General features: G+C 34.8%; 1 protein-coding gene across 23 annotated transcripts in view; it reads left to right on the plus strand.

Moving 5' to 3' along the window:
- LOC103567621 (phospholipid-transporting ATPase ABCA3-like) overlaps nt 1-24,342 on the plus strand; it is a 223,642-nt gene that overhangs the window by 56,688 nt on the left and 142,612 nt on the right. For all 23 annotated transcript variants that reach the window (XM_070568409.1, XM_070568408.1, XM_070568411.1 and 20 more), the window contains 3 exons: nt 15,368-15,541; nt 18,061-18,242; nt 22,365-22,502. In XM_070568409.1, the coding sequence (XP_070424510.1) occupies nt 15,368-15,541; nt 18,061-18,242; nt 22,365-22,502 (494 nt within the window). The remainder of the gene's footprint in view (nt 1-15,367; nt 15,542-18,060; nt 18,243-22,364; nt 22,503-24,342) is intronic.

Here is a 24,342-nt window from a genome sequence, read left to right on the forward strand (position 1 = left end):
AGATAGAAACAATAAAAAAAAGAACTAAATAGAAATTCTTAGTTGAAGGATTCAGTAATTGAACTGAAATATTCACTAGGGGGATTAAAAAGCAGACTTTATCAAGCACAAGAGAGTATTAGCAAACTCAATGAACGGACATTTGAAATTATCCAGTTAGAGAAGCAAAAAGAAATGAAGAAGAGTGAAGAAAGGCTAACTCTTAAGGGAATTATGGGACACTAACATAAAGTAAATAATATATGCATTATGGGAGTCTCAGAAGGAGAAAAGAGAAAGCAGAAAGCTTATCTAAAGAAATAATGGCTGAAAAGTTCCATAATCCGGAGAGAGAAACAGACATCCAGACTCATGAAGCCTCCAAATAGACCCCGAATAGAATGAACCCAAAGAAGTCTACATGGAGACACATTACAATCAAATTGTCAAAAGTCAAAGAAAAAGATAATTTTGAAAGCAGCAAGAGAAAACTGTATCTTCATGTACAGGGAATCCTTGTAAAATTGTCAATGGATTTCTCAGCAGAAACCTTGAAGGCTATGATTCAAAATGCTGAAAGAAAACTGCCAACCAAGAATACACACATACTTTGGAGATATTGCAGGTTCACTTCCAGACCACCACAATAAAGCGAATATCACAATAAAGTAAGTCACACAAATTTTTTGGTTTCCAGTGCATGTAAAGTTATGTTTACACTATACTGTAGTCTATTAAATGTACAGTAGCATTATGTCTGAAAAACCAGTTTATGTACACTAATTTAAAAAAATAGTTTATTGAAAAAAAGTGCTAACCATAATCTGAACCTTCGGTGAGTCATAATCTTTTTGCTGATAGAGGGTCTTATAAAAAATGCAGTACCTGCAAAGTGCAAAACACAAAGCACAATAAAACGAGTTATATCTGTACTAGCCTGGGCAAAACTGTCCTTTAAAAATAAAGGAGAGATAAAGAGTTTCACAGACAAACAAAATCTGTGGAAGTTTATTACCAGTATACCTGTATTACAAGAAATTCTAAAAGGAGTTCTTCAAGTTGAAACAAAATGATGCTAAAGAGAAACACAATTCATTTGAAAGTGCAAAACTCACTGGTAAAGGCAAATATATAGACAGATACAATATTGTAATATTGTAATGGCACTGAGTAATTCCATTTTAATTCCAGTATAAAAGTTAAAAGACAAAAGTAATGAGAATAGCTATAAATACAAAAATTTTAATGTATACACAATATAAAAATATGTAAATTGTGACATCTAACATAAACTTTGAGGAGGAAGAATTAAAAGGGTAGAGTTTTTTATGCAATTAAAGTTGTTATCAGCTTAAAAGAGACTGTTAGAACTATAAGATATTTTATGTAAGGCTCATGGTAACCACAAAGGACATACCTATAGTAAATACACATACACACACACAAAAAAAGAATCACTTTCTCACTGCAAAAATTGACAAATCACAAAAGAAGATGGCAGAGAAGAAAAGAGAGACAAAGAACTATGAATCAGAAACAAGTAACAAAAGGGCAATAGTAAGTCCTTATCTATCAATAATTACTTTATTAAACATAAATGAATTAAACACTCCAGTCAAAAACCAGTAAGTGGGTGAATAGATGAAAAAAGAAGATATCACTATTTGTTGTTTATGAGAGGCTCACTTTAGAATTAAGGACACAGGTTCAAAATGAAGGAATGGAAAAGGATACTCTGTAAAAATCATAACCAAAAGGCTGCAGAAGTGGCAGGTATACTTATATAAAATAGACCTTAAGTCAAAAACTTTCACAAGAGGCAAAGAAGGATATTACATAATGACAAGAAGGTCAATTCATGAAGAAGATATAGCAATTATAAATATATATGCACTTAATGTCAGAACACCTAAATATATAAGGCATACTTTGAAATATCTGAAGGGAGAAATAGACAGTAATACAGTAAGGGTAGAAGGCTTCAATACCCCCACTTTCAACAATGAATAGAACATCCATACAGAAAATCAATAAAGAAAGAGATTTGAGCTACACTATAGGCCAAGTGAACAGATATATACAGAACATTCAACCCAACAGCAGCAGAATTCCCATTCTTCTCAAGTGCACACTGAATATCCTCCAGAACAGAACACATTTCAGGTCACAAAACAAGTCTTAAAAAATTTGAGAAGACTGAAATCATTCCAAGTATATTTTCTGATCACAATGGAATAAAACCTTAAAAAGAAAGTGATGGGAAAATTCACAAATTCGTGAATTTTTAAAAACTCTTGAACAACTATTAGTCAAAGAAGAAATGAAAGGGAATTAGAAAATATCTCAAGACAAATGAAAACTAAAAGCAACATAACAAAACTCATGGGATGCAGCAAAAGCAGCACCAAGAGGAAATTTATAGCAATAAACACATTCATTTAAAAAGGAAAAGGCTCAAGTAAACAAGCTAATTTTAAGGGTTAGAAGATTAATAAGCTAAACTGAAGGGAGGAAATAATAAAGAATACAACAGATATAAATGAAAGAGAGAATATAAAAACAACAGAAATAAATCACCAAAACTAAGATTTGGTTTTGAAAAGCTAAAGAAAATTGACAAAACTTTCACTAGACTAAGAAAAAAAAGAGAAAACACTCAAAGTCAGAAATGAAAGAGAACACTTTACAACTGATGCCACAGAAATACAAATGATCATAAGAGACTATTGTGAACAATTACACACCAACAAATTGGAAAGCTTAGAAAAAATAGATAAATTCCTAGAAACGCAACCTACCAAGGCTAAATCATGAAGAAAAAGAAAACCTGAAGAGACCAAGAACAAGGAGATTGAATCAGTAATAAAAAAAAATCTCACAACAAAAAAAGGACCAGAGGCCTTCACAGGTGAATTCTACTAAATGTTTAAAGATAAGCTTCTCAAACTCTTCCAAGAAATTGAAGAGGAGAAAACACTTCCCATCTCATTTAATAATGCCAGCATCACCCTAATATCAAAGCCAAACAGAGACACCACAGGGAAAGAAAACTACAGGCCAATAACCCTGATGAACAACAAAATACTAGCAAACCAAATCCACAAACACGTTAAAAGGATCATACATTGGGGCCAGCCCCATGGCCAAGTGGTTAAGTCTGTGTGCTCTGCTTTGGCAGCCCAGGGTTTCACTTGTTCAGATCCTGGACGTGGACATGGCGCCACTCATCAGGCCATGCTGAGGCAGCATCCCACATAGTACAACCAGAGGCACTGACAACTAGAATATTCAGCTATATACTGGGGGGCTTGGTGGAGAAGAAGAAAAAAAAAAGATTGGCAACAGATGTTAGCTCAATCTTTAAAAAAAAAAAAAAGGATCATACACTGTAACCAAGTGGGATTTATCCCTGGGATACAAAGAAGTTTCAACATACACGTATCAATTAATATGTTAGACCTCATTAATAGAATGAAAGACAAAAATCTTAAGTTCATCTCAATAGACACAGAAAAAGCATTTGACAAAATTCAATACTGTTTCATGAAAAATAGGCTCAACCATTTAGGTATATAAGGAAGGTATATATGAGAAGCCCACAGCTAGCATCATACTCAATGGTGAAAAACTGAAAGCTTTTCCTCTAAGATCAGGAACAAGGCAAGGATGCCCACTCTTACCGCTTCTATTCAACATAGTACTGGAAGTCATAGCCAGAGCAGTTGAGCAAGAAAAAGAAATAAAAGGCATCCAAATCAGAAAGGGAGAAGTAAAAAGATCTCTGCTTATGACATGATCTTATATTTAGAAAATCCTAAAGACTCCACACAAAAAATGTTAGAACTAATAAGCAAATTCAGTGAAGTGTTGGATACAAAATCAACATACAAAAATCACTTGCATTTCTATACTTTAATGATGAACTATCCACAAAAGAAATTAGGAAGACATTTCCTCTTGCAATAGCGTCAAAAAAGAACAAAGTACTTAGGAATAAACTTAACCAGGGAAGTGAAAGACTTGTACCCTGAAAACTACAAATCATTGATGACCAGAAATTAAAGCAGACACAAATAAAGGGAAAGACATCCTGTATTTATGGATTGGAAGACTTAATATTGTTAAAATGTCCATACTAACCCAAAGTGAACTACAGATTAAATGTAATACCTATCATAATCTCAATAACATTTTTTTTACAGAAGTAGGGGGAAAAACCCTAAAATTCGTATGGAATCACCAAAGACCCTAAGTAGCCAAAGCAATCTTGAGAAAGAAGAACAAGGCTTGGGGACATCACACTTCCTTATTTCAAAATATATCACAAAGCTACAGTAATTAAAACACTATGATACTGGCATAAAAACAACACATACCAATGGAAGAGAAAAGAGAGCCCAGAAATAAAACCACACACATGCATCAACTGATATTCACTGTGAGTGCCAAGAACACACAAAGAATGGATGTGGAAAGGATAGTCTTTTCAACAAATGGTATTGGAAAACTGGATATCCACATGCGAAAAAAAGAAATTTGGCCCTAATCTTACACCATACACAAATATTAACTCAAAATGGATTACAGACTTAAATGTAAGGCATGAAACTGTAAAACTCCTAAAAGAAAACGGGACAAAACCTTCTTCACCTTGGTTTTGGCAATGATTTCATCGATATGACACCAAAATCACAGGCAACAGAAGCAAAAGTAGACAAGTGGGACTACATCAATGTAAAAGGTTTTCGCACAACAAAGTAAATAAGAAAATGAAGAAGCAACCTATGGAATGAGAGAAAATACTTGCAAACCAAATAAGGCTTCCTCTGCTATCCAAAAATTTGCTTTACGCCACTTCACTTTTACAAAAGACCTACATTAGTACCTCTTTTTGCTAACCAAAAGAAATTCGAGGAGGATTTTCACTTATATGAAAGAAAGACAAAAAGTGAAAATAGTGTTCAGCAATTGTATTGCAGCGAGTCATTATAGAGGCAGCACACACCTTGAGCAGCGAGAGTGGCATCACCAAGCTCCTTCCCCAGGAACTACACTCAATGTCTCAGCATCAAGCCACCAGAGCTTTGAACTGTATTTGTGAGCATCTGTGCTTTATTTCGATTTATTTTCGTGTGTTATTTTTCAGGTCTTGGAATGCTCAATTTTTTCCATATAAATTAATGGTGATTGCTTCTTCACTTTACACCAATTTGGCTTATGAAAGTTTTCATAGGAACACTCTACTTTCATGTATTACATAAACCTGACCTAGGGATAAAGGGTTAATATCCAAAATATATAAGGAACTCCTACAACTCAGTAGTAACAAAACAAATAATTGAATGAAAAAAATGGGCCAAGTGTGGACATTTGAATGAACATTTCTCTGAGGAAGACATATGAATGGCCAATGGGTATGTGAAAAGGTGCTCAGAATCGCTAATTGTCAGGGAAATGCAAATCAAAACCACAATGAGATATCACCTCACACCTGTTAGAATGGCTGTTATACAAAATAAGATTACAAGTGTACAAGAATGTGGAGAAATTTGAACCTGTACACTGTTGGTGGGAATGTAAAATGGTACAGCCTCTATAGAAAACAGTATGGAGTTCCTCAAAAACTTAAAAATATAACTACCGTATGATCCAGCAATCCTTCTTCTGGGTATTCTTCCAAAAGAATTAAATTCAGGCTCTCTAAGATACGTCTGCACTTCCATGTTCATTGCAGCATCATTCTCAATAGCCAAGATATGGAAACAACACAAATGTCCATTGATGGATGAATGGATAAAGAAAATGTGGTATATACTTACAATGGAATATTATTCAACCTAAAAAAGAAGATAATTTTGCCATTTATGACAACATAGATGGACCTGGAGGACATTATGCTAAGTGATACATGTGACACAGAAAGACAAATACTGCATGAAGTCAATTCTCTGTGTAAACCCAAACGTCAAATTCATAGAAGCAGAGAGTACAGTGGTGATTGCTAGGTGCTGGGGGTGGATGTGAATGGGGAGGTGATGGCCTAAGGGTACAAAGTTTCAATATGCAGGATGAATACGTTCTGGAGATCTACTACATTGCATAATGCCTATAGCTAACAGCACTGTATTGTATCCTGAAAATCTGCTGAGAGGGTACATCTTTTGTTAAGTATTGTTAGCATAAAAAATAATAATGATAATAACAAAGGGGGTGGGTGGAAACTTTGGAAGATGGTGGATATTTCTATGGCCTTGATGGTGGTGATGCTTTCACAGGTGTATACTTATCCCCAAACTTAATAAGTTATATACATTAAATATGTACAGATTTTTACATGTTAACCATGCCTCAATAGTATGGTTTTTTAAAAATTAAGAAACCTTTGGGATGATGGTAGAGAAGACTTTTTGAGGGTAGAGCATAAGTTACCCTAGACAGAACAGACAACATTTTATTATGAGAGTAAAAAGGAGGAGCACAAGTTGGAGTATGATATGGACTGAATTGTGTCCCCCCAAAATTTGTACGTTGAAGCCGTAACTCCCAATGTCTTATAAGGATTAGTATCCTTATTAGAAGAGACATCAGAGAGCTCGCTCGCTCGCTCTCTCTCTTTCTCTGCCATGTAAGGACATAGGAGGAAGGCAGCCATCTGCAAGCCAGGGAGAGAACTCTCACCAGGAGTCAAGTCAGCCAGCACCTTTATCTTGACTTCCCAGCCTCCAGAACTGTGAGAAGTAAATTTCTATTATTTAAGCCACTCAGTCTATGGTATTTTCTTATGGCAGCCCGAGTAGACTAATACAAAGTATAAGAAGTCCTTGTAGGCTAGCCTGTAACCAAGTTCCCATTTATATGGCTTTAGCCAAGAAAACATCTTAAATTTCTGGGGTTTCTAACAATATCTTAGAGGAGTTGTTTGTTCAAAGTATGAGTTATATATATAAAATTTTTGAGAATAATTTCTTTGTGTAGTTCTCAGGTCAATGTGTCAGGTCTGGCAGTTTTGTTGGATGGTAGGAACTGATAGGTTAGTAAAGTATATGTAAAGATTAGTGGTATTTGTGTATGATCGGGGGAAGGGATGGTTATGGTGGTCATGGTTAGAGATGCAGGGTAGGAGGTTGTGGTGGAAAGCTAGAGGAAGTGGGTAGTAGGAGAAGCTTTTAGGAATGGGTGGTCCTCTCCCCAAGAGTTCAAAGTGTTCAGTGATATGAAGCAGGTGCTTCCTGAGGGAAGCAATAGTCTCTCTTAATTTTCAGAATGGCATAGTCAGTAGTAACCTCTCCCACATTTCCTTTCAGGCAAGGGGTATACATTCAAGTACGGATATACATTTTGGCAGCAGGGAGTATGCCATGACCATGGGCTAAGCAGACTGAAAACTCAGCCAACATATTAGAATCTTTAATAGCAAATGAAGAAAAGCAATAAATGTCCCTTGTCCAACTTGTCAACACCTTAGGAGGGGCATCCCATGGGCATCACTGGAACAGAGGTTTTAGTGTCCAGGGTAAAGTCATCTCTGGCACAGGAAAAATTATCCATAATGCTGAGCTCTTGGGCCAGGACAGTGTCATGGGGGATGTGAGACTAGGATGTGCTTTCCAAGTGGATACCTGCTCATATTGATGTAGGTCTTGTTTTTGCGGCTGTCTAGTAGTATAACAAGGCTGAGCCACTAGTGTAATTTGAAGGCAACATTGAGCCTAAGAGCTTGACTTGCGAATATCTTTTACATCAAGGGGCTTTGTGGGTGCACAGTCAGCAAAGAAGATGTTGGCATCCATGATTCTATTGCAAGGGACAAAAGCACCAGAACCTGACTGTGTGCAATTATAGCTCCAATTAAGGATAGTCGAATCTAAAAGTTTCCAACAGTCCAAGGTTTTACCCACATGGGTTATTCTGTTACAAATAAGTTTTAAATTATATGGCCTGATTGGATGTGTGTTCTTAGTAGGGTGTCAGGCCATTTGTCAGCCAAAATATCTGTGGCTGAGGTTGGAGCTCCAGAATTAGCCTGTAGGCAGGCCCTCTAATTTTTCCAATTACAATGGGCCCTTTTCCTCAGTTGTTTGGTTGGTGATGGGCAAGCTGGCAAGGACTTTGGGTTGTAGGGATTGTCAGCCAAACTTGATGACATGTGGACTTCAGGATCTGCCATGTTTGGTTGAAACAATGGCTTACATGGAGGATTTGAGCCTCAAGATTGCAAACCAATGAAAACGCCCACACTAATAGTAACAAGACCAACAACCAACAGAATGGTGTGCAGCTGCACTTAACAGGCTTTGTTGTCTGATACAGATTTTCCTCCAGCATGTATTATTACCAAGGAGAGGTTGCTTGATTTCATCATTTGAGATATGGTATTGATTTATTATTATCTCCAAATATGTTTTTTATTTACTAAGTAGAGTTTTCTCTCTCCCTTTTTGGTAGTGCACATTGTCTGAGAATAGTCATGGAATACTAAATAGTAATTTCCTGGAGGGATCACAGGAGAGCCCAGATTAATTATCCAACCCTTCCAACCCTAACGTATTCAGGAAGGTTTTTTGGAGTGGTATAAATTTAGTGTCAAATGGGTCCCATATCAGATGGGCAGCTGCCTGGCCTGTGGGACAAGCTATCTTAATGCATCCCAGGAGGGTATATGCCCTCCCTCTGGCCTCCAGCCCTTATAAGATCAAAAATTTATAAAGATAGTGACAAATATTATTTAAAAACTTCATATATAAGGAGTATTTACATATATGGAGACTAGGTATATCTCCTTTTAAATATAGGGAAGTGCAGTGGGAAAGTTTTTTAAAATTGTGAGGTGTAATTCAGCCAAGAGGACTTGAATTAAGAGAGATTCTGACCTGTGGAAAGATAAAGACCCATTTAGTGGTCCATTTGCAGGCCTAGAATTTGAAAAGGAGTTGTTTGCAGGGACTACTATGTCTCTCAATTATACCAGCTATCTGGAACCTATCAGAGTCATAAAAGTTCTATTAAATTTTTTTAAGAGTCTACCATTGTGTATTTTAGAAGTGAAACGTATATCTTGGTTACTATCAGTAATACCTGTAACTCTGAAGGGGATAAGGAATGTCCCAGCTGTTGTTAGTGTAACTATAAATTTATTAGTAATATTGAGCATTATTTCATATACTTATTTATATGTTCTTTGGAGAAATGTCTATTCATGAGCTTTGACCATTTTTTAAATTGGGTTAATTGCTTTTTTGTTCTTGAGTTTTAGGAGTTCTTTGTATATTCTGGTTATTAATTCCTTATCAGATATGTGCACTGCAAATTTTTTCTCCCATTCCGTGTGTTGCCTTTTGACTCTGTTGATAGTGTCCTTTTATGCACAAAAGGTATTAATTTTGATGAAGTCCAATTTGTCTATTTTTACCTTTGTTACCTACACCAAGAAATCATTCCCAAAGCCAATGTCATGAAGCTTTTTCCCTGTTATCTTATGGGAGTTTTATAGTTTTGGGACTATGTTTAGGTATTTAATCCATTTTGAGTTAATTTTTATGTATAGTGTTAGGTGAAGGTCCAACCTTTTTCTTTTGCATGAGGACGTCCAGTTTTCCCAGAATTATTTGTTGAAATGACTCTCTTTTCCCCCATTGAATGGTCTTGGCATCCTTGTTGAAAATCATTTGACTATATTCCTGAGGGCTTATTTCTGAGTTCTCTATTCTCTTCCATTACTCTATATATCTGTGTTTAAGCCAGTACCACACTGTTTGATTATTGTAACTGTGTAGTAAATTTTGAAATCACGAAGTGTGAGTCCTCCTATTTTGTCCTTCCTTTTCGAGATTGTTTTGGCTATTTGGGATCCCTTGAGAGTCCATATGAATTTTAGGATGGATTTTCCATTTCTGCAAAAAAGTCTCATTGGGGTATTAATAAGGATTGCATTCAATCTGTAGATCACTTTGAGTAGTAGTGACATTAATATTAAGTCGTCCTATCCATGAACATGTGATGTCTTTCTATTTACTTGTCTTCTTTAAGACTTTCAGCAATATTTTGTGTTTTCAGTGTACCAATCTTTCACCTCCTTGGTTAAGTTAATTCCTTAGTATTTTATTATTTTGATGCTATTATAAATGGAATCGTTCTCTTAATTTCCTTTTTGGATTATTCGTTATTAGTATATAGAAACAGCTAATTTTTGTATCTTGATTTTTTTCTCCTACTTTGTTGAATATGTTAATTAGTTCTAACAGTTTTTTTGTGGAATCTTTAGGGTTTTCCAACTATAATATCACATAATTAGCAACTGCTATTTATTTTCAAATTTAGGTGCCTGTAATTTCATTTTCTTGCCTAATTACTCTGGCTACAACTTTGAATACTATGTTGAGTAGGTATGGTAAAAACAGGTATTCTTGTTTTATTCCCATTTAAGAGGAAAAGCTTTCAGTCTTTCACCATTGAGTATGATCTTAGCTGTGAGTTTTTACTATATGGCCTTTGATATATTAAGGTAGTTTCCTTCTATTTCTAGTTTAAGTGATTTGTCATAAAAGGGTGCCAAATTTTTTCAAATACTTTTTCTGCATAAATTGAGATAATCATGTGGATTTTGTTAGTGTTATGTCTTACATTTATCAATTTTCATATGTTGAACTATCCTTGCATTGCAGGAATAATCCCACTTGGTCATGGTGTATAAGCCTTTTAATATGCTGCTAAATTCTGTTTGAAGTATTTTAAGTCTTTCCACATATATAATCATAAGAGATAGTGGTTTGTAGTTTTCTTGTCTTGTCATATCTTTATCTGATTTTGGTATTGGGACAATGCTGGTTTCATAGAATGAGTTAGAAAGTGTCCCCTCCTCTTCCATTTTTTGGAAGAATTTGGAAAGGATTGATGTTATCTCTTCTTTAAAGGTTTGGCAGAATTCACCAGTAAAGCCATCAGACTAAGAGCTTTTGTTTGTTAAGGGGTTTTTATTACTGAGTCAATCTCCTTACTAGTAATAGGTGTATTCAGATTTTATGTTTCATCATGATTCAGTCCTGTTAGGTTTTGTGTTTCTAGGAATTTGTCCATTTTATCTAGTTTTATCCAATTCATTGACATACAATTGTTTATAATACTCTCTTACAATTCTTTTTATTTCCATAGAGTCAACAGTTATGTCCCCACTTTCATTTCTAATTTTAATAATATGTTTTTTCTCTTTTTTATTTATCTTAGCCAATCTAGCTACAGATTTTTAAAATCTTTTTCAACAACCAACGTTTGCTTTTGTTTATTAATTCTACTATTTTTCTACTCTCTATCTCTGCAGTAATCTTTACTATTTCCTTCCTTCTGCTAGCTTTCGGTTTTTTTCTTCTTTTTCGAGTTTCTTAAATTGTAAAGTTAGGTCTTTGATGCGAGATCCTTCTTTTTCAGTGTAAGCAATAAATTTCTGCCTTAGTACTTCTTTCAATGAATTCCTTAAGTTTTGTTATGTTATGTTTTCATTTTCATTTATCTCTATATATCTTCTTTCTCTTGTGATTTCTTTTTTGATTTTTTGGTGGTTCAAGAGTGTGCTGTCTAAATTTTCACTAACTTATGAATATTCCAATTTTCTTTCTGTTATTGTGTTCTAACTATATCCTTTTGTGGTCAGAGAAGATAATTTGTATGATATCTATCTTTTAGGCTCTTGTGATTTTATTTGCAGCCTAACATTTGGTCTATCCCAAAGACTGTCCTATATGCACTTGACAAGAATGTATGATCTGTTGTTGGGTAGAGTGTTCTGTGTATGTCTGTTAGATCTAGTTGGTTTATTGTGTTGTTTGTGTCCTCTGTTTCCTTCTTTATCTTCTTTCTGGCTGTTCTATCCATTATTGGAAGTGGAGCATTGAAGTCTGAAACCGTTACTGTGAAATTATCTATTTCTCCCTTGAATTTGGTCAATTTTTGCTTCATATATTTTGAAGGTGTGTTCTTAGGTGTGTAAATGTTTACAATTGTTATGTCTTCTTGCATTATTGAACATTTTGTTAAGAGATACTGTCCTTCTTTGTCTCATAACTTTCTTTAATATAAAGTCTATTTTTTCTGATAATAATACAGCCACCTCCACTCTCTTTTAGTTAGTGTTTGTACATAATATCTTTTCCCATTTTACACTTTCAGCATATTTGTATCTTTGGATATAAAGAGAGTCTCTTGTGGACAGCATTTGTTGGAGCATTTTTTTAACCATTCTGCCAATCTCTGTCTTTTTTGGGAGACTTTAATCCATTTTTATTTATAAAAATTTATGACAAGGAGGGATGTACTTATTCCATTTAGTTACCTGTTTTCTATATGCCTTATAGCCTTTTTCTCCCTTATTTCCCACATTACTGTATTCTTTTGTGTTTAGTTGATTTTTTTTGTGGTGAAAAATTTTAATCCCCTTATTTCCTTTTGTTTGTATTCTACAGTTATTTTCTTTATGGTTGACATGGTTATTACATTTAATATCCTAATGTTATAACACTCTGATTTAAATTTATACCAGCATAACTTCAGTAGCATACAAGAACCCTGCTCCTATAAAGCTCTGTTTCTACCCCTTTTCAACTAGTGATGTCACAGAACAGCATCTTTATGAATTTTGTGTGCAATAAAATGGACTAATAATTTTAATGCATTAGTTTCTTCAATCATGTAGAAAACAGAAAGTAGAGTTACCAAACAAGGTTACAATAATACTAGGTTTAATAATTGTCCATGAATTAACTTATACCAGAGATCTTTACTTGTTCAAACAGTCTCCAGTTACTGTCTAGTGTCCTTCATTTCAACCTGAAAGACTCGCTTTAGTTCTCTTCCGGGACAAGTCTTTTTGTTTCTTTAGGAATGTCTTAATTTCTCCCTCATTGTTATAGAACAGTTTGCTGCATTAAGAATTCTTAGTTTTCACTGTTTTGCCTTCAGCAATTTGAATATATCAACCCACTGTCCCCTAGCCTCCAAGGTTTCCGCTGAAGAATCTGCTGATGATCTTATTGAGGATCCTTTGTAACAATTGCCTCCTCTCTTGCTGCTTTTGAGATTCTCTCTTTATCTTGAGCTTTCAACAGTTGGGTTATAATGTGTCTTGGTGTGGGTCCCTTTGGGGTCATGCTGCTTGGTGTTTGTTGAGCTTCTTGGATGTTTATATTCATGTCTGTCATCAAACTTGGGAAATTTCCAGCCACTATTTCTTCAAATAATCTCTTCTTCATTCTATGTTCTTCTTCTTGGACTTTCACAATGCATATATTGGTCCACTTTATGGTGTCCCACAGGTTCCCTAGGTTGTTTACTTTTCCTCAATTTTTTTACTTTGTATTTCTCAGAGTTGATCATTTGAATTGTACTGTCTTTGAGTTCACTGAATCTTTCTTATGCATGTATAAATTTTATTTTGAAGCCCTTTAGTGAATTTTTCATTGCTTTTATTGTATTATTCAGCTCCAGAATTTTTTTTGTTCCTTTTTATGCTTTCTTCCTTTTTATTGATATTTCTGTTTTGTTCATACATCGTTTTCTTGAGTTTATCCTTGTCTTTCTTTAGCTCTGTGACCATCTTTAGAACATTTGTCTTAGAGTATTGGTCTAATAAGTCCACCATCTAGACTTTCTTAGGGACAATTGCTATTGATTTACTTTTCCTTTGGATGGGCTGTGCTTTCTTGTTTCTTTGTGTGCCTTGTGATATTTTTTCAAAACTTTACATTTAAATTTTATAATGTGGTAATTCTGGAATTTAGATTCACGTATCCCTTCACAACTGTTAGGATGGCCATTACTAAAAGACAGCAAAGGATAACATGTGTTGGTGAGGACTTGGAGAAATGAGAACCTTTGTAGACCCTTGATGAGAATGTATATTGTTGCGACCACTGTGGAAAACAGTTTGGAAATTCCTCAAAAAATTTAAGATAGAACTACCATATGATCCAGCAATCCCACTTCTAAGTGTATATATTCAAAGGAATTGAAATCAGTATCTCAAAGAGATATCTGCACTTCCATATTCTTTACAACATTATTCACAATAGCCCAGACATGAAAGCAACCTAAATGTCCTTCAACAGATGAATGGATAAAGAAAATATGGTATGTACATACAATGGGATATTGTTCTGCCTTATACAAGAAGGAAATTCTGCCATTTGTAAGAACACAGATGACCCTGAAAGACATTATGCTAAGTAAAATAAGCCAGACACAGAAAGACAAATACTACATGATATACTTGTATAAGGAATTTTATATAACTTATTGACTTATATAGTCTTGTATAATCACATATAGTCTTATATTGACTTATGTAGTCAAACTTATAGAAGGAGAGTATAGGATAGTGGTTGCTAGGGACTGGGAGGAGGGGGAAGCAGACAGGTATTAGTCAAAGAATACAGAGTTTCATTATGCAAATGAATAAGTCTTAGAGATATACTGTACAGCATAGTTCCTGTAGTTAACAATACCATATTGTACACTTAAAACTTCACTAAGAGGTTAGATCTTATGTTAAGTGTTCTTATTACAGAAAAAGTAATGATTATAAAGGGGGCATGAGGAAACTTGAGGAGGTGATAGATATATTTATAGTATAGATTGTGGTGATAGTTTCACAGGTATATACTTATCTCCAGTCTTGTCAGGTTGTTTACATTAAATATGTACAGCTTTTCATATGTCAATAATATTTCAACAAGGTAATTTAAAGAAAGATAATTCATAACATTATAGTTTTATTTGTGTGTTTTTTACTTTCTTCATCAATGTTGTTTTTATATCATCTTGATGATAATCTTGACAATAATTCTTTTTCTAGCTTATTGGATCCCCTATTTATGGACCTAACCACATCCAACTCTGAGTAATTATTTAACTATTCTTTCTTTTGAGTATCATGATTTAGATTGGAAACGTGTTAAAAACTTCATCAAGGGCTTTTTATTCTACCCATGACTTCAAACTCTCTGGAAACACTAAGTATATTCAACTTATATTAATAGTGATGATATGCATTTATAATCCTCAAGCCAAGTCGTCATGAATGAATAAATTTTAGAAAGGAAGAAGGAATTTTTTATAACACATGTATGAGTCAACCTTTGTTTAAGTGACTCTAAATATTTATCACATGTGGTAAATATCCTATACATTAACTCACCCTATAAATTGATTCATTCAGCACATATTTACTGAGCACATGCTGTGTGCCATACATTGGTGACACATGGGTGAAAAAAGAAGGACATATTACCTTCCCTCATAGAGCTTACATTCTATTCCTTTATTGTTGTATAAAAAGTTATTTGTAATTCATTATTTTGCATATTGCTTTAAACTGACCTTATAATTTCCTTCTTATTTGCAGCCCGTTTGACTGCTTCTGCTGGAAACCTCCTGTATTTTGCCAGTTTTTTTCCATTTAATTCCCTTTCTCAGCACTATGGGCAATTAACCCTCACCAAGAAGGTTGCTGCCTGTCTCAGCTCAAATGTTGCACTGGCACTGGGGGTTAATCTTCTGCTCAGGTTGGAATTAAAACGTAAGGACAATGGGTGAGGGTAAGAAAATGTTATAAAAGTTATTTATCCCCAGATTTGTTTATTTGTTATAAAGGCAGTTATGTGAACTGTAAAAAAAAAAGAGATCAGAGGTGTGAGAAATTAATAGTTCTCCATTTCTCCGCAATAACTCCCCAGTTATAGTCTTAAATAAAATAATTTTAAACCTTCTATTCTACAATTTGCTTTATTCACCTAATAATATGTTACACATCTTCCTACATAGAGATACATTGCGTTTTTTTAGAGTTGTTTAATATTCTGTTGTGAAGTGGTACTATAATTAACTAGTTCCCTATCAATGCACACTTAAGTGATTTCCAATTTTTTGCTATTACCCACAATAGTACACATACATTTGCTCATACAGTATGCATACTAATATAAATAAATTCCTATGTATAAAACTGCATTTATAAGATATTCATAGATTAATTTTATTGCTATTATGATAACTCAATAAGCATAGAGTTGATACTTCTGTTTATAAGGTAAGAACCTAATTTTATTTCCCATATGAAAATAGGGCTATTACAATCAGTTATTGGATAGTTTATTGTTCTCTACTGGTTTCTAATTCCACCACAGCTTTACATCATTTCCATATATGAATGTCTGTTTCTGGTAATCTTTTCCATTCTATTGATCTCTTTTAGTCTATTTTTGTGTCACTATAACAATGGTTTTGATACCGAACCTGAAGTGAGTTCACTCACCCGTTGTGCAGCAAGCTAATCCTCTCTGACACCGGGTGTGGTGGAAGAAAGTAGGAATTTTATTTCTGCACAGCGCTGAGCAAGGAGAGAGGGCAGCTAACACTGAAATCCCAAACTCCCCAAAAAGCCAAAAGGAAGGATTTTTATTTGAAGTTTTAGGTAGGGGAGGGGGAGCATATGGCCTTGCTGGTCAGAGCTTTCCCACCAGCCTGTCTTTGGCCTCGAGACTACTTGCAGAGAGGAAGGAGCCCATGACCTTGCTGGTCAGCAGCTTTCCCACCAGCCTGGATCTCTGTGCTGGGAGGAGATGATCCAGGTGCTTGTCCTTGGCGGTGTCTGTCTCCATGGAGGATAGTAGAATCTGGAGCCAGGAAGCCAGAGAGTAAGCAGGGAATGAGTGTTTTGGTTTTAACCCCATATATGCTGGGTTTAATGTGGGGAAACTGATATCAGGGTCGATATCAGTTTTACTCATTATAGCTTTATAACAAGTCTTAATAACTGATAGTCTTGTCCCCATACCTTTTTGTTCTTCAGTGATTCTTGTCACTTTGCTTCCACTTGAACTTTAGGATCACTTTGTCAAATTCTATGAAAAATCGGGTTGGGATTTAGTGGGAATTTCGTTGCACTTATTGATTAATGAGGAGGATTTAGGATGCTTAATTTTCTCATCTGTGAACAAAAATCTACTCCCAATGAATAGCCAGTCAGAAGAATATACATATGATTTCTTTATGGATACTTGCATATTCTTATTTATACCTTAAGCATTAAAAATTCACTAGAATTTATCTAGATGTGGCATTTTCATTGGCTTAATCTGCAACAGGATGCATACTTTTATCAACTTGGTTTATTTTATTGTATTATTTAGTTACTGTTTCTTTTCTATATTATTTATTTTCTCTTTCCAGAACTCCTATTATGTTTTGGGTGGGAGAATTTCTCAAGTTATGGTAGACTTCCTGAAGTTTGTATTCTACCTTCTCTTTTTCTGGGGTTTCTAATTTGCTGTTCACTGCCTCTCAAAATGGCTTTCATTTTGATAATCATTTTTGGTTCTACTAAGTACTTTTTTCTCAGCCTATTACCTCTTCTTATAGCTTTCTCAAAGACACATGCTCTTGAATATTCTTCTCATGGTTCTGGTCTATAGGAAAGGGAGGACTAAAGTTCAAAGGACAAGTTTCATGGGCCATTATCCTCTTCATGTCTTGCCTCTTTGAATTACGAGTTCACTGCAAACCCTCGTGCCTTTTCAGTTGTGCCACATTCGGTCTGGTAATAGAGGAAATAGAAGAACAAAGGATTACTTGTCTTCTTTTTATGACTTCCTTTTTTCTTTTCCATCAGTACTATAACTAAGCAAAACTTCTTTTCTATTCTGCATGGTGATCAGCACCCGTCTCTAGTGCTGTTGAATATTTTTCCAAATTTGTACATCCTGATGATTGTTTCAATAGGAATTTAGCATGAGGGGGAAAGTAGAGGAATAGAATTTAACAGGTCAGCTTTTTTGTTTAATTTTTTGTTATTGTTTATTTTTGTTTCAGTCATTACCTTTGTCTCAATCATTCTTAGGTATTTTTGTAGATTTTGAAGGGAGGAGGGAAGAAACCAATGTTGTTACATATTCCATCATTTTTTTGAATGACCTAAATACTAAAGGTGTCAATATATAGATAATTCACAGTGGTAAAATTTAGAGTATCAATGTTTTTTTCTTTGCTGTTTCAGTCACAGGGTTGTCATCTATGGTAAATATCTCCTTTTTATTTCAGAAGTTGGTGCTAAGTGGGATAACCTCTGGACACCAGCCAACCTTGAGGATAACCTTGTCTTTGGTTATATGTTGGGAATGCTTTTACTTGATGCTTTCTTGTATGGCTTTGTGACCTGGTATGTAGAAACTGTCTTTCCAGGGCAGTATGGCGTGCCCCAACCATGGTACTTTTTTCTTATGGTAAGTTCTAATGCTGCTGTATTGCAAAGGAAGATAGTCCTTATGAGCCTATTTCATAATATTTATAATCAAATGAAAAGGTCAGGTGCAGAATCATTTTCATCTGCATACCAGCCATAATAAAATGCTAGCCATTTCTTTCTCTTTTTTTTTCTGCTTTATCTCCCCAAACTCCCCCACCCCCCCCGCACACAGTTATATATCTTAGTTGCACATCCTTCTAGTTGTGGGATGTGGGACGCCGCCTCAACGTGGCCTGATGAGTGGTGCCATGTCCACGCCCAGGATCCGAGCCCTGGGCCGCCGCATCAGAGCATGCGAACTTAACCACTCGGCCACGGAGCCGGCCCCCTAGCCATTTCTTGTTATACCTTAAAGCCTTTCACATATGCAAATGCACAATATCAATAGATAAGGCACTGACACCCCATAGATTAAAATTGAGAGTAAAATAATCCTTCTTCAGCCAAGTGCTACATAGTGAATTAGATTGAAGGATAAAGAAACCTAAAAAGTCTCTGCAAAAGTTATTCCCAGCTAAATTAATATGTGATGGTTTCTTAGATCCTAGTGAGTGGAGGATTAGATATTTCCCATATCTCTATTCTCACCATCTGCTTCCTTTCAATGGTTAGACCAATTTACTTAGAGTAGGAGATAATCTGCACCTTGCCCTCTATGACCCTTACCATTACTGGATAATATATAGTACAAAGAAGATATTTTGACCAAGTGTGATAAAATGCATTGGCTGTGCCCTCATTTTTGAGTAATTCCATTTTGCCCCTACTTCTTGAACACTAGCCTTTTAAGAGTTTTTGCTTCTAAGCCCTGGAGATTCAAATCATACATAATTCTCCTGAAAAATATAATCCCTGAAAGTATGCAACAGCTTTCTCCATCTCACAAAGTAAACCAAGCCAAAGTGCAGGTTCTTAGAGTGCCTCATTTCTTTTTTCACATTTAAATTTTTAATTCAGATAAAGTTTCTATAACTTTAAATTAACCATTTTAAAATGAACAAGCCAGCAGCATTTAGCACATTTACAGTGTACACATACATATCTAGTTCCAAAATATTTCATCACCCAAAACTAACACCCTGTACCCATTAAGAAGTCACATCCCATTTTCCCTGTCCCAAGCCCATAGCCACTAATCAGCTTTCTTTTTCTATAGATTTTACCTTTTCTGGGTGTTTCATATAAATAGAATCATACATATGTGACCATTTCTGTCTGGTTTCTTTCACTTATGTTTTTGAGATTTATCCATGTTATAGTATATATCAGTACTTTATTCTTTTTCTTTTTAAGGCATGATTTTTTTTGGTGAGGAAGATTGGCCCTAAGCTAACATCTCTTGCCAGTCTTCCTCTTTTTTTTTTCTCTCCAAAGCCCTAGTACATAGTCATATATCCTAGTTGTAAGTCCTTCTAGTTCTTCTGTGTGGGATGCCACCACAGCATGGCTTGATGAGTGGTGTGTAGGTCCATGTCCAGGATCCGAACTGGCAAACTCTGGGCCGCCAAAGCAGAGCATGCAAACTTAGCCACTATGCCACTGGACCAGCCCCAGTACTTCATTCTTTTTGATTGCTGAATAATATTTCATTGTACAGTCATGAACCACATAAAATGTTTTGGTCAACGATGGACTGCCTGTGTGATGGTGGTCCCATAAGATTAGTACCATATAGCCTAGGTGTGTAGTAGGCCATACCATCTAGGTTTGTGTAAGTGCATTCTATGATGTTTACACAGCAACAAAATCCCCTAATGACATATTTCTCAGAACATATACCCATCATTAAGCCACCCATAACTGCATGTATAAGGAGTACTCTATAGTTGGACATATAGGACATCTTTTGGCTATTTGAGTAGTGCTGCTATGAATATTTGTGTACAAGTATTTGTTTGAATACATGTTTAAATTCTTTTGGGAATATACCTAGGAGGGGGATTGCTAGTTCATATGATAATTCTATCTTTAATGTTTTCAGGAACCACCAAACTGTTTTGCACAGTGGCTGAACCATTTACATTTCCACAGGCAATGTACCAGGTTTCCAACTTCTACACATCCTCACAAATACTTGTTATTCTCCTTTTTTCTATTATAGCCATCCTTGTGGGTATAAAGTGGTATCTTGTTTTCATTTGCACTTCCCTAATGATTATGTTGAGATCTTTTCATGTGCTTTTGGCCATTTGTATTTATTATTTAGAGAAATGTCTATTCGAGTCCTGTGCCAATTTTAATTGGGTTGTTTGTCTTTCTATACATTCTGGACACTAGACCCTTATCAGACATGTGATTTACAAATATTTTCTTCCATTCTGTGTTTTGTCTTTTCACTCTCTTGATAGTGACCTTTCATGCACAAAAGTTTTTTATTTTGATTAAATCCAATTTATTAATTTTCTTTTGTTGCTTGTGAATTTGGTGTCATCTAAGAAGCCATTGTCAAATCCAAGGTCATAAAGATTTATCCCTATGTTTTCTTCTAAGAGTTTGATTGTTTTATCTCTTATGTTTAAATCACTGGTAAATTTTGAGCTAATTTTTATATAGTATGAGGTAAGAATCCTACTTCATTCTTTTTCATATGGATATCCTGTTGTCCCAGGACCACTCTTTGAAAAGACTGTTTTTCCCCATTGAATGGTCTTAGCACCCTCAATGAAAATCAATTGGCTATAGATGTCTGTATTTCTTGACCCTCAATTTTATTCCATTGGTCTGTGTATATATATCCTTATGCCAGTACACACTGTTTGGATTACTGTAGTTTTATAGTAAGTTTTGAAATCTGAAAGTGTGAGTCATCTAACTTTATTCTTCTTTGCCAAGATTGTTTTAGCTATTGGAAGGCCCTTGAAGTTCCATGTAAACTTAAGGATCAGCTTTTCTATTTTTGCAAAAATGGCCATTAGAATTTTTATAGGGATTACATTGAATCTGTTGATTGCTTTAAGGAATATTGCCCTATTAAAAAATATTGTCTTCTAGTCCATGAATTTTCTGTTTATTTAAGTCTTCTTTAAATTTTTTCGGCAAGGTTTTTAATAGTTTTCAGTGTGTGAGTCTTTCACCTCTTTGGTTAACTTTCTTGCTAAATACTTTATTCTTTGGATGCTATTGTAAATGGGATTATTAATTTTCTTTTTGGATTGTTCATTGCTGGCGTATAAAAACACAACTGATTTTTGCATGTTGATCTCGTACCCTGCATCTTTGCTGAATGTGTTTATTAGGTCTAGTAGTATGTGTAGAGGGGTGAATTCTTTGGGCTTTTCTATCTGTAGGATCATGTCATCTTCAAATATAGCTAGTTTTACTTCTTCCTTTCCAATTTGGATGCCTTTTATTTCTTTTTCTTCCTCATTGCTCTGGCTCAAACTCCTAGTACAGTGGTGAATAGCAGGGATGGAAGCAGCCATCTTTCTTCCTTATTTTAGAGGAAAAGCTTTGTCTTTCACCATGGAGTATGATGTCAGCTGTGGGGTTTTATCCATAAATACCCTTTATTATTTTGAGAAAGTTTTCTTCTATTCCTAGTTTTCTGGGTGTTTTTATCATGAAACATTTTTTCAAAGACTTTCTTTGCATCGTTTGAAATGATCATGTGGTTTTTTTCCATTTATTCTATTGATGTGTGATGTATTACATTAATTGATTTTCATGTGTTGAACCCCTGAATTCCTGGGATAAATCCCACTTTGTCATGACATATAATCTTTTTGATATGCTGTTGGATTCTATTTGCTAGTATTTTGTTGAAGATTTTTGTGTCTATATTCATAAGGGATATTGCTCTGTAGTTTTTTTTGCTTGTGATGTCTTTGTCTGGCTTTGGTATCAGGGTAATGCTGAGCTTATAGAAAGAGTTAGGAAATGTTTCGACTTCTTACACTTTTTGGAAGGCTTGGAGAAGGATTATTGTTAAGTTCTTGTTTAAATGTTTGGTAGAATTCACCATTTGAAGCCATGTGGTCTTGTGCTTTTATTTTAGGGAGGCTTTGATCACTGATTCAGTCACTTGTTATAGGTCTGTTCAGATGGAATGCTTCATTTCTTAATGCTTATTTTGGTAATTACATTTTGGCTTTCTTTGTAGCACTCATATTGGTTTGGCCAACCAACAACAAGAAGGGAAAATGAAGAAATGAAATGCTGTGGGAGAAATGAAGACAAGTATTTTCAAGCTGAACCTCCTAATTTGGTGGCAGGTATCCAGATCAAACATTTGCACAAGGTATTCTTTCAGAGGCCTCTTTTTCCTGCAAGGACTGAAAGCCATATACTGTGAATTGGAATTGTTTGTAACTGGCCATTCCAAGATAATAAATGAGATGCTTAATGAAGAGTCATAATCAATATAGTTCTAATTTAAGGAGCATTAATAGAAGAATATATATATATATATATATATATATCTTTACAAATAAGTTCTTATTTGATCTATCCATTATGCTTACATTTAATCTCCTCTGATGGGCTTGACAACAAGTGATAACCAAATTTTGTAATAAATTCTTTAAAGACGATAAACTTGATGATGCAGTAGTAGCATTTGAGCGTGGGTGGGGAGGAAATCACTAAATACAGTTAAAGGAAAATATGTCTGAAGAGATGACCTTTGAGCTGAGACCTAAAGAATGAGAAGAACCAATTATTTGAAAAGCTAAGAGAAGAACACCCAAGTAGGCAAATAGCAAATTTGAAGACCTTGAGGTGAGAAAGATCTTCATGTGTTTGAGAAACAGAAAGAAGACCAATATATTTGGAGGCAAAACATCAAGGCAAAAGAATGATAGTAAATGGCTTTATTGGGAAGCCATCGTTTGGTTCAAAGCACTGTAGGAATATGGTATATGTTTTTTAAAGATCATTTTGACCACAGTGTGGACAATGGGATGTTGGAGAGTGGGGAGTTTAGAAGGACAAGTGTGGGAAAAAGAAGACCATATGGAAGGTTTTCCATAAGAAATAATGATAATTGGACAAGGGTCATGGCAGTACATATGAAGGGAAATGGGCAGATCCAGGATATTTTCCATAGAACTAAGAATATTGAGGGATAGATGGGCATTGAAGGAAAAGGGGGAAATTAGAATGATTCTTAGATGACAAACTAAAGCAACCAAATGTTAAATAACACACTCTTGCTTTTCTCACCAAGTTTTAGTAGATTTTCTTAAATAAATATTTCTTCATTTGCTGTATGCCCTTAGGACAATTCTTGGAGACTTTAAGTTTTTTGTTTTGTTTTGTTTTTCAATTTGCACCAGCTTTTCTTATTTCATTGGCAAGTGGGTCTGTGGAGCTCTTCATGCTTATTTTCCAGAAGTGAAACTGTTATTATCCTTTCTTATGGATTCAATTTTCTTAAATTTTGTTTATAATATTTTTATTTAGGTTAATGATGGATATTGCTCTGTTGTTTTCATTTCTTGTAAGGCATTTCTCTAGTTTTGTTATCAGGACAGTGCTAGCCTCACTGAGTGAGTTGGGAAGTATTTCCTCCTTTTCATTTTCCCAAAGAGCTTTTGTACAGCTTGTATCGTTTAGTTTATAATTACTTGGGGGATTTTCCAGAGATCTTTTTGTTGTTAATTTCTAACATAACTCTGATTATGGTCAGAGAAGACACTTTATATTACTTGAATCCTTTTAAATTTATTGATTTTTGTTTTATGGCTCAGACTGTTATTTGTCTAGATAACTGTTATATGAGTACTTGAAAATAATGTGCAATCTGCTGTTTGGTCAATTAGGTCAAGTTAGTTGGTAGTTCTTCAAGTATTCTATATCCTTTCTGATTCTACGTATTCTAATGATTCTTGAGAGAAAAGTATTGAAGTTTTTGAAAACAACTGTGCATTTTTCTGTTTCTCTTTGTAGTTCCATCACTTTTGCCTCATATATTTTGAATTTCTGGTACTGGGTACATAAATATTTAGGAATATTATATCCTCTTGAAAAGCTTATCTCTTTGTCATTATAAAATGACATTTTTTTATTCTTGGCAGTATTCTTCACTCTTAAATCTACTTTGACTAATGTTAATATAGCCACACCACTTATCTTTTTTG

Source organism: Equus przewalskii, chromosome 12 (genome assembly GCF_037783145.1).
Source record: "Equus przewalskii isolate Varuska chromosome 12, EquPr2, whole genome shotgun sequence".
Lineage (NCBI taxonomy): Eukaryota > Metazoa > Chordata > Mammalia > Perissodactyla > Equidae > Equus > Equus przewalskii.